This window comes from Taeniopygia guttata, chromosome 11 (genome assembly GCF_048771995.1).
Source record: "Taeniopygia guttata chromosome 11, bTaeGut7.mat, whole genome shotgun sequence".
NCBI classification, from domain to species: Eukaryota; Metazoa; Chordata; class Aves; order Passeriformes; family Estrildidae; genus Taeniopygia; species Taeniopygia guttata.
In genome coordinates this window covers 10,401,552-10,415,895 of record NC_133036.1, presented here as the reverse complement: position 1 = coordinate 10,415,895, position 14,344 = coordinate 10,401,552, and the positions used below count along the sequence as shown (strand labels likewise).

The following is a 14,344-nucleotide window of genomic DNA, read 5'->3' as shown; positions in this document are numbered from 1 at the left end:
AAACCAAGAAAAGCTAAAGAAGAAAGCAAACAGCCCAGAGCCTGGCAAATGTGCCATTGGTGACACGGCGAGTGTGACACTCCCGTGGCTACCTGTGCATCTTTTGTCTCACAACAGAGAGCAAAAACCAGGCTGTGATGTGCCAGACCATAAAAAACAGTGGATCAGTATTCCCCAATATCCCCTGAGGGTTACCTGAGCCCCTCAGGTGAATTTTACCTGTAAGTTCAAGGCATGGTTGAACACAGACCACTGGAAGTGAAAGCCAGACCCGAAATTCAGCAGGTCCCTTCTCAAATCCCTTCAAAACCCTTTTACTTTTAGAATCCCAGTTTCCACAGCAACAAGACACACAGCTCTCTGCGGAGTTTAGGGCTATAAATAACCCCAAGATCTATAGTTGTGATATTAGCTATGAGGGCTTTAAAAAAAAATAAAAAAATTGCATGTGGTAATGAAGGCAAAGGCTCAGCACTGAAAGGAAACAAATTTAATGAGGAAAAGATGGTTCCTAAGTCAGTTTAGAGAGCAGCTTTGAACAAAGGAAAGCTGCTCCTGGTAAGATCCTGCCTTTTCTGAGAGTCAGATGGATTTCAGTCGGATTTTTGGGAGCGGTGCTTTAAAATCTCCCTTTTACCTGTGTTGAAATGCTGTGCTGTCTCAAAAAAAGAAGGAAAAAAATGGCAATTAGGTGTTGTTTTCCCAGCCCTGCTCGTTGTGGGGAAGCAATCAGAAGGCAACACTGAGCTGGGTTTTAGCACAGCCCAACCCCTGCCTGCCACAGCAGCCACTCCATCCCTCTTTGGGAAAAGGATGTCTCCATGTGCTGACTTCAAACACATCTTTTACTCCTAATTGCTATTCCTTGGGATGCAGTCAGAGGGCAGGAATTCGGTCTGCTGGCCCCAGAGAAGTGCTGGCCTTCCCCCTTGACATCAGCGTGTAAACAAAGGCACAATCCCATGAGGGAAGATAAATATTGGCCGTGTTGGAAGCAAAAGAGGAAATTAAATAACCATCACATGGCACAAGAACCAGCTCATCAGGGGAGGGGGGACTGGTGGCTTGGAGCTGGCAGAACAGATTTGTATTCAGTAGTGAGGAGGAGGAGATGAGGAAGGAGAAGAAAGGAAACACAAATCAAAGAGTTATTTGGAGTTTCCTCTCTTACAAACAGAAGGTCCGTGTTATTCAAACAGATGCACTGCATGTCACCAGTTTGCTGGTGTTTGTTATTTTAAGGATGGTCTGAGGAAGAAAATAAATTCCACGCCGAGGCTCCTTTATACCCATTTTAGGCAGTCTGTGGAGAGGAGCCCAAAGAGTGGGGTTGTGGAGATTCCTCCAGGCTGAGCTGCTGGTACATCCTCTGCTCTCTCTCCAGGAGGGAATTTTAGTGAATTGCTGGGAAGGAATCCCACAGCAGCTCCAGCTTGGGGCAGCCTGGGGCAGGAACCCACCAGCAGCACCGCGGGGCCGCATTGCTGCTGCTCCTGCCCAGGGGACACAAAAAACTGGGAGGAAAAAGGTGGCTGGTACAAGATGGACAGGCAAAATCCAGCAAAACGTGGAAAAGGGAAGCTGTTCTCTGGCCAGACATTCCCTACACAATCCTGAGTGGAGACACCTCTGCCTTGGGCAGGGGGGACAGAGGACTCTGCAGCAAGAGGGGAAAAACTCTGTGGATGGTGATCTGCCGTGGTGCCTCCCCAAAGGAATTGGTTTTGCAGCCCAGGATAAAGCAGGGAGCAGAACAATGTCAGAACCTGCTATGAGCCACACCAAAATCAGGACTTGCTTCTCCTGAAGGTGCTGGTTTGTCCACGGGGAGAAAAGTGAGATATAAACCACGTTATTCTGGCCCCCAGCAAGTGATCTGGTGGAGATCTGCTGTTGATGTGACTCAGGCACCAGTTTGGTGGTTTTTTCTAACATTTCCACACTCAGAGATGTAGGAATTTTTGGTGGGAAAGAACCAGCACAAACATTATCCATATACAGGAAAAAAAAAAAAAATCAAATGTCCAACTGCAATTTCTGGGCTCAGAGTGCAAACATTTAATTCCCCGGTGACATTTCTGGATGGATTGTGTTTTCTAAAAGGTTTTCAAGCTTCTCCTCTGGATAAAAGCAAAGCAAGAGGAGACATGAAAAGCCTTTCCCTTCAGAGAACACATCAGGCACAGCACATGCCGTGGGACTGAGGGAACATTTCTGTCCCTGTCATTAACTGATCACCACACAGGACAGCTCAGGAGCCTTTTTAATAGAAGACACAAAAGATTGGAATCAGTGAGAAATAGTAAAAGGAAAAGAAAACACGAGGCATTGCAGAGGGAGCAGGCACCAGGCCCATTCTCTGAGGGCTCTGTCCTGCTCCCACTGAAATCAAAAGGAGTTTTAGAGTTGGCTGCAGTAGGAACAGAAACAGTCCTTAAGGCGCTAATTAGTACAGCTGGCTGAATAATGCATAATGAACAGTTCATTCAGCTAATTTCATCTCTTTTTCTATTCATGACTTGCCTGTGAACCAATCCCAATTTTCTCATTTTGGTCGTCATTCAGGAGCTATTTGTGGGTTTCTTCAGGAAATCATGCCCAGTGTGTGATTCCAGCGTGCATCCCAACATGTAAATATTGGGAATTTGCACAGAAGGGTTCAGGTGTGGGCCCTGCAGCTGGGACAGGTGATATCAGCTCCCTAAAAGTGAGCTGGGGGAGCTGGGGCTCCTCCGTCGGGAGAGGAGAAGGATCCAGGGAGACCCCAGAGCCACTTCCAGGGCCTAAAGGGGTTCCAGGAGGGATCTGGACAGGGACAGATGGGATTTTGGGAAGGAATTGTTCCCTGGGAGGGTGGGCAGGCCCTGGCACAGGTGCCCAGAGCAGCTGTGGCTGCCCCTGGATCCCTGGAAGTGCCCAAGACCAGGCTGGAACACCCTGGTTTGTCCCTGGCCATGGCAGGGGTGGAATGGGATGGATTTTAAGGTCCTTTCCAACCCAAACCATTGTTTATTTTTTACCCAAGTTGGTTTTCTATAACCAACTACAGCAAGATTTCAGATGTTTTAAAGAACACTGAAGTTCACACCCACATCCAACACATACTTGGGCACTTTCCTTTTCTTCCTCGTCCTTTCTCCTCCAGCACATTAAAGGGATCTAGCTGGTTATTGGAATACTGACCAACACAGTGAGAGAAGGGATAGGATGTGAAATCACCCCAAGGAATTTCACTGGAATAATCAAATAAATACTTCCAGATTTTCCTTTCCAACTCTGAAGTGTTTTGGCTTTAGCAAAGACTAAATTAACATCGTGTAATGGATGAGGGCTGGAATCAGCCTGTGGATCACAGAGGAAAACTCCATGCTGGGCTGTGCACATCCCTAATTTGGTAAAGTCACCCAAAATGTGACTTTGGTGGGGTAAGATTTAAACAAGGGAATATTCCAAAGAGGAATGCAAAGGAAATCTGTGGCTTGTGAAGGGGCAGGGCACAGGCAGGGAAAGCCAGGGAAACCCAGGAGCGCTTCTTTTGCAGCAGCTCCTGAGGCAGATGCAAGGAGCAAGGGAAGGGAGCTGGGCAGAGGTTTTGGCAGACAGGCTCTGTGGGTTTTCGATCTGTAGGAAGTCCCACAGGGAACACACAAACCCAGAAGGGCATCCTGGCTGCTGGGGCCAAGGAGGGATGTGCCAGCACTGCTGGAAGGGACACAGGGGACACACGGGGCAGGGGATGCTCAGGGCTGCTCACGCTTTGAATTTTGAAAGGTGACAGATGAAGCGGAGAGTGACTGAGGGGAGATCTTCACTGAGGGAGAGGCGAGCCTCTCTCTTATGCCTCCAGCTGGGAAAAAAGCCTGGAAAATCCATATTTACAGGCACTTGTGTGCGTGCCGGAGTCCATCGGCAGAGGGCAGCGACACTCGCAGGCACAGGCTTCAATCCATCCCGCTCCTGCTGCTGTCACAACAAGGACACCTTCCCCACCCCACCCCAACCAAATCCTTGAAAATCACACTCCAAGGGATGCTGCAGACCCCACAGCTGGCCGCTTTTTTGGTTTGGTGGGTTTTTTTTTTTTTCCCTTCTTCCCAAATCCCACGTGGTATTTTTCTCTGCGCTTCAAAGCTTGGGGTTTGTTTGTTTTTTCAAGCCCGAGAGCTCCAACTTCAGCATCTGCGTGAAAGCCGACAGGAAATAAGCCGTGTGCTCAGAAGTAGTTGAGAGAACATGCAAGGGCAATATTTATCTTCCCTTTCCGTGGCTCGGAGCGCAGACACGCAAGGCTCCTGCTGCTGCCACTCAGCGCATCCCGGCAGGAAAAGGATGGGCTGGAACAGCAGGATCAGAGCGGGGTGGGCTGGGGGAGATGGGCTTCAGGAGGGAGGTTTGGAACAAGGCAGCCAGGATGGGATGAGGGATGTTATGTGTAGTAGATATAATTTGCGCCATTTTTAATATGATATATGTGATATTGAATATTTGTTAGAGTATACATGTTTGTATTAGGATTCGCCTACCCACACAGGTGCATGTGAGACAGGGTGTAGATTGGAAACTGATTTACAAGTAGGAAGGTACAGCTCGCCAGCAGATGGGCCATGTCTGGGGAGATACAGAAACCCCAGGTGCTGATCATCGTGTGAGCAACCCGAGATGGATATCATGGAAATCCTCAGGCAGATATATGTGAATACAGCGTTCCCAAATTCCCGTAAATTTCATCAAGAGATTCAACAAACTCCGGACACTGAATTGTTCTCCCTCATCACCAAAAAAGAAAATCTTATTATCATATGGACTCTGAATAGAAGAAAAGACTGATTGCTAAAATCTTGGTCTCAGGCGGAATTTTCCCTATAAAAACTGCTTGTGCCAGGATGGAGGTGTGTGGGCATAGAGGAAAACCTCTGCTGAGGCTGACTCCTTGTTGCACACCCAGGGCCAACCCCAGGCTCGGCTCTGTTCTTTCCTTGTGGCTGGCTAGATAAAATTTAATTGCAAAATAAATATTTTATTTTTCATATTAATTTGGCTGGACAAATTTTCATTTATAAGAGGGATGAGGCAGGGGATGATCAGCGTGGGGAAATTTGGCAGAGGTGCCATGGAGCAAGGGGTGTCTCCAAAGGAGCCGGCAGCTCTGGGGTGCAGGGCACAGAGATCCCGCTTTGAACAGCCAGTTGCTCTGTCAGGGTTTATGTTCATCCTTGTACAGCGTGGGCTTTCAGACCGGATCTTCCTGGGAAAGCAATTCAACCCCAAAAAAGAGGGAAAGCTGTTTTGGCAGGGGAGCCACCCGAGGGAAGGCTGCTCATCACACTGACTCATACCCCACACAGCAGTGGGTTCCTCTCCGGCTTTGAGAGTCACTTTGGTAAAAGGTTTGGGATTTCCAGGCTGGATTTCTGGCAGAAGTACTAAGATTTAAGCCACATTTAGGAGGTTGAAAATGTCAAACCTGTCATTACATGGGCAGAAGATTTTGCAAGTGTTGAACAGCCTCCTAAAGTCTCCTAAATGTGATGGGGAAAGGCTCTGAGAAGGTCCCTGTGGAGGAGTTCTGTGGGCTGGGAGCACTGGGCACTTGATGGATCTGGGTAACTCAACTGGTCTTTTATCCAGCAGCCACCCAGATAAATCTCCTCCTTTTCCATGGTAGAGATTCTCATTTCCATTGTCTCTGTGGATAGACACAGAAGTGACTAATCTCCTTTCACACTGGACTCAGTCACCTGCCTCACACTGAATTATTTCAGTTAATTTTCATAGGCTTTTGGCCATTGTGTGTTGCATGGAGTCAAACTCACAGGAAGGAATTATCTGTGATAATTAGGATATGATAAATCAATCCTGCAATAAAGGATTTGGCTACAATGGCTCTGAGGTGCTGCTTGAAGGGAAAGAAGTAATTAAGCCAAGCTCCAAGTTTAACAGGGTTGAGGAAATCCAAACAGGAGAATTCAGATTCTTACAACAGTAAAACTGAGGTGTGGAAGGGCTGGACCCTCTCCCAGTCTCCTCAGACTCAGAGAGGGTCCAGCCAGCAACAGCCAACAACAGCCTCTGCATGCTCTGAAAATACAAAAAGAGGAGAATTAATTATTGCTTACTGATTACTCCAGCAAGGAATCTTGTCCAGTTGTTTTAAGCATGCACAAAGAGAATTTTCAGGGAGAACAGGCAGGAAATGGGATGATCTGGGGATGAAATGAGGAGTCAGTTTGGTGTCCTGTGCTCGCAGGAGGAGCAGGGCAGCACAGGCACCCCAGAACCACCTTCACTCCCAACCCAACTGCCTGGACAAGTGGTAACACGAGTTCTTACTCAGTTGATTTATCTCCCTGAAAGCAGTTCCTGCCTCTGTCTCTGGATAGCCAGGAATTCTTGGTGACAGAATTGTGTCACGCCCCTTTTGGTTTCCTCAGGCTTCACCCAAAGCCACTTCTAATCAGAGAAAAGGCTCCCAGTTCATCTATTACACTTCAGGTTAGGGTTTGTTCTGCTGGCTGGCATCAAAGACAAAAAAAATCTGTCTGTAAACCACAGAATCACTTTTTTTGTGACAAAATTCTCATTCAAACATTTATTTAGACTCAGTCCTAGACCTGGTTCTCAAGCAGAAAGTTCCAACCTTTTTCACCTTGCTACAGAAACCTTGACTTTGAGCACAGCGTGGCGCTTTCAGGCTGGATTAGTGGATAAAGGATGTGCTTTCAGGAGGGATAAAAACATCAGTATAAGCAGAAAGGCCACCAAAGAACTCATCATGCCTATGCCAACGGCCTGGCCAGGGTTAGAACTCAAGGCAGACCTTTCCTAAGGGACAGAGCACTTCCTCTGTTTTCCACACATCCCTTCCTCCCACAGACAATGCCGGGCACGGCAGGAAAAGGAAGCACATATGGCTCACACTCCATGACAGATCTCTGCAAGGAAAGGACACAGAGAAGCTGTGGGGCTGTCAAGGACCCTCTCACAGCAGGAGCCTGCAACAGAAGCAGGGTTGTGTCTCTTTACAATATATGACATTATGCAGCCTCTGTCAGTGCTCCCCGCCCGCTGGCTCCTGCATTTCACTGGGACTCCAATAAATGTGGTTGATGGCTCGCGGTATTCCACAGGGAAATAAAACAGGATAAACTACCAGCGTTTGGAATGTTTGTGGAGCAGCAGTTTGTCTTAGCAAGGTGTATAATGAGATTTCCAATAAACCATCACCCAGAGGAGACAGACTTTTTCTCTTCTGTGATACCAGCACAAGTGGTCGCACAACTCATGTGAGAGCCCACATTTGGGCATCTGCACATCCCATAAAGATCAACTCAAGACAAAATGCAATTTTGCCTTTAAAAGCATCAATGTTGGGTCTTTTGTTTATCTGCGGCGTAGCAACATCGCACTTGTGAAAATAAAACGCACGGTCCATCTTCCAAGATTACCATCACGTAAAAACCAATCCTGGATTCATTCGCTGCCTGCCTGGGGCTGCATTTAAAAATGTTATTCCTGGCTTGTCCCAGTTGAAGATTTTCACCCGTGTCATTTATCCAGCTGATGCGCAGTCTGGCTACTGGGCTACCACAGCCAAACAGCCGAGTTCCATGGAAAAACACCATGAAAAACAGAAATCGTGTCCGCCCCTTGGCTGGCCGATGCTGTCCCTGCAAACCTGCAGCCCACGGCCCTGCTAGAAAATGTGCATTGCTACATCGCTGTCAGCCAGAATCACAGTTCAGAATGGAGAGCGGGAATGAGGGGGGGTGAAAAAAATGATCATTTTGAGAGGTCTTTGGTGCCTCTTTTGTTTCCACACTGTATTTAAAGACAATCTGGAGTCAGGTGCCAAACTGGCTGCGGGTTGGGCTGGTGGCGGCTCGGGCAAGGCTGCCAAAAGCTGTGTCGGGGTTTTGGCATCACCAGGCTGCATCCCCGAGGCTCTTTGTCATCCTAAAAACAACGCCTGAGGAAGGAGAGCGTGGCAGCCATTCCCTCTTCTACTCCACAGGCTCCTCATGCCTGGAATGAGGCGTTTGGACCGAAAAGGCAGGGAAAATTGAACACACTGTAAGCGGCAAAGAGCACGGGCAGCACTCGGAGGCGGGGGACAGACTCAAAAAGCACCGGCCATGAAGGACAGAAGGAGGGAAGGTGCTGACACGCGATTTGGGATGTCAGGATGCACCCCGAGGCTGGGGAGGACAGGAGCCCCAAGGCCAAACCCGTCAGCTCTGCGGGGTCAGGGGAGCAGGGCGAGGCACAGCTGTGCCCTCAGCGGGGTCAGCGCCCCTCAGAACCGCCGAGACAGCGCGGCCGCACCCGCAGGCCGCCACACACACAAAAGGCGCTTTTCGGCACCCCTCTCCTATTTAATGACTCCTCGACCAATCAGCATCAGAGGCGGGGCTAAAATGGGAGGATTGACAAGCCCCCCGAGACGCCGCTGCGGAGAGCGCGGAAAGGGGGCGGGGAGAAGCGGCCGTAGCCAATCGCCGTGGGCGGGCTGGCGGCTCGGCCAATCAGCGGCGCGGGGGGCGTGTCCCGGCGCGGGGTCAGGCCGGGAGCGAAGGCGCCCGGCGCTCCCTGTTCCTCCCGCTCCGCTCGCGGCCGAGCCTCCTCACCGCGGGATCCCTCCGCCTGCGCGCAGCGGCCGGCGGGCTGTGCGCGCCGCTCCGTGCCCCTCCGCCCGGGAGGGATTATTTCCCGCGGTCGCGGCGGCGGGGCCGGGGGATGGAGGCACCGGGCGCCCGCCGGAGGGACGGAGGAGCCGCCCCGTGAGGGAGGAACGGGAGCGCAGCGGCCTCCTCGGGGCCGCCGGCGGGCGGGGACCCCGCGGCCAGGCCGCGCCTCAGCGCTCGGGCCTGCGCCGCCCTCAGCGGGGCTCGGCCCGGCCCTGCCCGCCCGGGGTTGCCCCAGGCCGGGTGTGCGAGCCCCGGCCGGGGCGTGCTCGGCGCGGGGAACCATGGTGGAGAAGCGGTGCCCGCGGCTGCAGCGGGACGGCGTGTACCGCTGGTTCTCCGAGCTGCCCTCCCCGCAGCGCGTGGAGTTCCTCTGCGGCCTCCTGGACCTGTGCATCCCGCTGGAGCTGCGCTTCCTGGGCGCCTGCCTGGAGGACCTGGCCCGCAAGGATTATCACTCCCTGCGCGACTCCGAGATCAAGGCGAACAACCCCGCCGACCTGGGCAGCCTCACCAACCTGACGGACGAGGTGGTGCGCAGCAAACTCCTGGTGTCCCTCGCCCTGCTGGGCTCTGCCCACCGGGAGGCCGCCGGGGTCCTGTTCCGCACCCTCACCCACATCGACTCGGTCATCAACAACTACGGGCTGCAGCTCAACGAGGGCCGCACGGGGGATGAGTTCCTGTTGCTCTTCACCATGGCATCCAACCACCCGGCCTTCAGCTTCCACCAGAAGCAGGTGCTGAGGCAGGAGCTCACCCAGATCCAGAGTCTCATGGCCAGCACCAGCAAGAATCCCAGCACCTCTGCCCTCAACACCATGGCAACCTATCCTGGCTGCCATAAGGTGGGTATGCTGCTTTTTGCGCGCTGCGATGGCACCGGGCTGTGTGTTCGGCTCTCATTTTAAAGCGTGCTTTAGCACAGTGGTAAATGGCAGCTACAGAGGCAGGCGGTGGGTTGATGGTGGGGATGGTCAGCTGAGGGCACGGGGAGGGGATGAATGGATTGAGTTTTTACGAGCTTGTGACTTTAAATGAGAAGGGGTTCACCAGCAGATCAATAGCAGCAATATAAGCCTCCCCTGATTGCTTCTCAGAGCATCTGCTGGAGGAACAGCCCTGCCAGCTGCGTGGAAAACCGGTGATTTAGGAAGGGGAATAAAAGCAACTCTAGATAAAAGCATCTGTTTGAAAGTTCCCCCGGAAAAAGTTGGAAAGGAGGAGTAGCTGTCCAGTGTCCAAAGCATCTTGGTGAGACTGGGTTTTGTTTAGACGGATGTGAGGGCAAACATTTAGAGTTGCTGGTGTTAAGCTGAAAGAAATATTGTCGTTTTCTGTCACTGTGAATCCCCTCGGGTATTGATCCTTGTGTCGGGGTTCACCGTCATTAACTTGCTCTTCTTTCATTCAGTTGCCAGCAGTTAGGCCAGACAGGAACGTTTTAAGATGTGCTGCAAGTCATTAGATATGTGACTGCTTAATTGCTCTCAGCCCGCTACAAATTAGGGAGTCAAAGTGTCTTTCTGCCTGATTGTAACCCGCTTGAAAGTTCAATCTAAGCACCAGTTTAGGGGATGCTTGTGAGAAGCTCACAGGCTGCAGCCTTTGAGGATCAGTGGATGATGTGTTACCCTGCTCTTGGGAAAGTTGGGCAATACCTAAAAGCTGTGAAAACCCCTGTATTGGAGTAATAGCCTAAATAAAGCTGTTTTTCAGGGCTCAGTAGAGATTTCACTGAGTGTTGAATTCCAGACTTGAGACAGAAATCTGTGCACAGTCTTCCCCTGAATACAAATTTCCTTCCAATTTCATGTTTCTTTAAACACCATTGCTTTGTAGAATTGAGATGTGTTCAGCTTCGTATTTTTTTCCTTATCCTTCCCTTTCTATCTTGTTCCTAATCTCCTGTAGTAAGGGGGAAAGAACAAGGCATGGGAGAGCTTCTTCATTCAGCTGAAACCTCCATGTGGATAAAATGTAGCTAGAAAGAACATTTCACACAGGATGTAGAAGAGTATAATTCACACCAGAAAAAAGCTTCTTTTCAGGTACTTAACTACTTGCAGCTTCTCTTATTCAAATGCTGCAGCGACCCTGAGTTGGAAAGGAAACACTGTAAATCATATCCAAGTTCCCCCAAAATAAGACAGGAAAAAAAAAAAAAGATAAAATCAGGCGGGCAGGAAGGTTTTTGAGAGTCTTCTTTCTGAGCTGCAGGATTTATGGAGCTGAAAAACTCCGGCACTATTTATGTCAATCTAAGATGGACGGAGAATCCATCCTGCCATTTTTCCTGCCAGGAATAAGGCAGCCAGGATCGTTTGGTTTTTCTTTTCTTCTCAGCTCACTGAAGGGTTGTCTCTTTGAAAAGCACATTTTTATAGATTCTGTGTTGAAGAATCTTGGTTGCTAAGTACAGACTAGGGAGAGGGAACACAAAGGTGACTTTGCCTTCACAGTCTCCGAATGTGCATTTTGTTTGAAGTGATGCATATTTCCTTAAGATTATTTTTTGTTGTTCCTAACTGGGTAATTCTGTTACTTTTAGAGTAAACAGTTGGCTTAAACCAGGAGTTGGATGAAGCAAGTGGAAAAACCAATCTCTTTCTCCATTCAGCCCTGTTTAAATATGCACAAATAAATTCCAACACCAAGTCCTTGAGGTGTTGCCAAGTGATGTTGTGACAATCCTTGTGCTGTAGCATCACCTTGAAAACAACAATGTGGATGTGGATAGAAAGTGAGTGCCCTGGGCTGCTGCTCTTCCTGCTTGGAATTGGAGGAGAATTCCCTCCCTGGTGCCAGCACTTTCCCCTGGCTCCTGTTGCTTTACTCCAGGGTTAGCCACACTGAGCTGGAAGCTGGGTGTTAAATGGGGGATTTCTGTTCCTCTCTGAGCTCATCCTCAAGGAACTGGAGTAATGCTCACCATTTGTGGTCCTGAAAAACTTCGGGAAGCTGGGATGCTGTGGATGTGAGATGGGCTGCAAACAGGGAGCTGGTTGTGAACTGGCTGAGTTATCCTCAGCCTCCCCCTAGGAGAGTGGGAATAGGGTGTAACTCTTGAGTAACTGTACCTGCCCTGCTGTTACAATTTCTGATTTCTGGTTAGCTTGTTTAGTCAGGGAGATGCAACAGAAATCTGAGCAGTGCTCTTTGTTCTCCTTGCAGAAACAAATGGGAATGTGCTGCTTCTGCTTAGCCAACCCTATTAAAATATGCCCCAACCTGATATTAGCTATAACTTTCCAGAGGATTAGACCTTGCAATCCTTTTTCCATCTCTTCTTTCACATTTAACAGTGAAATATCTCAAAATGAAATTGTGTTTAGCAGTGAAGAGACTGAACAGCTGATACAAATTTACTGTAAATATTTCATGATTCCTCAAGTTGCTTTGGGCTAGGTGAACACAGCTGAAGGTGGTCAGTGATGCAAACTGCTTTTTGCTGTTTCCTTTTACTGCCTGCAGTTGCTGACTATGAAGAGGCTTAAAACAGCTGCCTGTATATTTTTTGTGCTTTTTCAGATGCTTCTTGTCTTACCTGAACTTTAACTTTGCAGGAGAAGGCGGTTGTGGCTAGCTTTAAGTAGGTCAGTAATTATGAGATTGATGGTTTCTACCTGATGGTGTAAAATGAACATTTTTATGAACAGGAGGAAAAATGCTGCCCTCTCTACATTGCCTTGGAGTCTGTGAGGATGGAATCACGGAATATCCCGAGTTTGAAAGGACCCACAGAGATGACTGAGTCCAGCTCCTGGTGCTGCTCAGGACATCCCAGCAATCCCTCCTGGCTCTGCACAGCTCCTGCCAGGAGGGGACAGCCGGGGGGTCGGGCTCTGCTCCTGGAACATGGACAGGAGAGGGAACGGCCTCAGGGCAGGCTCAGGGTGGGCAGCAGCAGGAATTTCCCCATGGAAAGGGGGCTCAGGGATTGGAAGTGCCCAGGGAGGGTTGGAGTGCCCATCCCTGGAGGTGTCCCAGGAGTTCTTGGATGTGGCACTCAGAGCTCTGGGCTGGGGACAAGGTGGGGATGGGGCACAGGTTGGAGTTGATCACCTTGGAGGTCTTTTCCAAGCTCAGTGATTCTGTGGTTCTCTGCTGGGATGGATGGCAGATGGAAACACAAATCTGAACTTGGATTCTGTGACCTGCATTGATGCTGGGCATCTTAATATGAATCTCTGCATGGACTTTCCCTCTTAAGAACTCTACTGTCAGTAACTCTAAGGACAGAACTTCAGAGCTAGGGAGGTTATTCATGAATCTGTCACTCTGTTTCCTGGAGTTGTTTGATCTCCTCGTTGAGATTGTGCTGTAAAATCAGGGAAATAAGAGAATGCTTTGGGTTCTCAGCACCTGCTCTGCTCTGACAAGCGCTCTTCAGTGCAGTCAGGGTGATGAGCTGTAGGTTCAGATCAGATATTAGGGAGGAGTTCTTGGCTCTGAGGGTGGGCAGGCCCTGTGGCTGTCCCTGGGTCTCTGGAAGTGTCCAAGGCTGGGTTGGGCAGAGCTTGGAGCAACCATGGCAGGGGCTGGAATGAGATGAGCTTTAAGGTCCCTTCCACCCAAACCGTTCCATGATTCTGTGATGCTGATTCTGATCTGGTTGTGGGTTCAGCTGCAGAGCCAGGGTCAGAAATAGTCACCCTGAGTGCAGTTTGTTTGCAGCTGAAGTGAAATAAGGGGCAGTGACCCCATAGTTATGTGGTTGTTTTGGGCTGGTATCTTGTGAATGGGAAGGAGGGTTCTTGCCCAGTCAGCTTCCAAATACTGCACCAATGGCTATTTCAAGTTTATAGCATAAGGTACTATTTTTCACTCATGCTAATTCCATAGGCTCCTCTAAAACTTCCAAAGAACTCAAGGCTGTATATGGGGAGCTATGGAGTTGCTCTGAGGGATCCATTTCAAACACTTTCACCTGTCTGCACTGTTTGCCTCAGGAGCATGAATGGACATAACTCCATTGAGAAATATTCTGATATTTTTATTTCACCAATGGAGTGATGAGTTATAAAAAACCATCACTTGCTGGGTTGAAACTGAGTCGTCAAGCCCTCACAGAGACAGCAGTGCAGCTATTAAGTGATCTATGTCAGCTGCCTTTATGGCTTTGGTTTTTTTTTTTTTTGAGCTTTGTAGGGATAGAATAAATCTTGACAAACTTAATTTTTAGCCTCTTTGAGGGTGTTTCATAGATTCTGCAGATGACCATGTTGAGAGTAGTTGCTGGCTGGGATTAGAGTTTTTACTCACTGTTATCAGGAGTTGCTATCTCAGAATGATCTCACTTTCCAAACCACATGAATCCAACCTCAGGAGCTGTAGGGACAGGTCTTGTAGCTTCCAGCTGGTGACATTGCCAAGCCCTGCATGTCTTTTGCATGTCCTTTGAGAATTTTTGGGTACTCCAGGCAACATGGATTGTACACACCTCTTGATATTCCACTTTAAAAATGTGAGGCTTCCCCTTCTGGCTCTTTTCTGACTCATGGTTTTATTTGAAATGTGATAAAATGGTTCAGTCTAAAACCTTAAATATTTTCAGAAATGAGCTTTACATGTAAAGGAAGCCTTGCAAGACAATGGTCTTGGGCAGTAACAATATCAATTAGCACCAAATTCACTTTGCCTAATTGTATGTTACACGAGGA

General features: G+C 49.2%; 1 protein-coding gene across 4 annotated transcripts in view; it reads left to right on the top strand.

Moving 5' to 3' along the window:
• Nucleotides 1–8,818: 8,818 nt before the first annotated feature.
• Nucleotides 8,819–14,344, top strand: part of ZCCHC14 (zinc finger CCHC-type containing 14) — a 45,702-nt gene continuing 40,176 nt past the window's right edge. For all 4 annotated transcript variants that reach the window (XM_030282629.4, XM_072934531.1, XM_030282628.4 and 1 more), the window contains exon 1: nucleotides 8,819–9,529. In XM_030282629.4, the coding sequence (XP_030138489.3) occupies nucleotides 8,966–9,529 (564 nt within the window). In that variant the 5' untranslated portion in view covers nucleotides 8,819–8,965. The remainder of the gene's footprint in view (nucleotides 9,530–14,344) is intronic.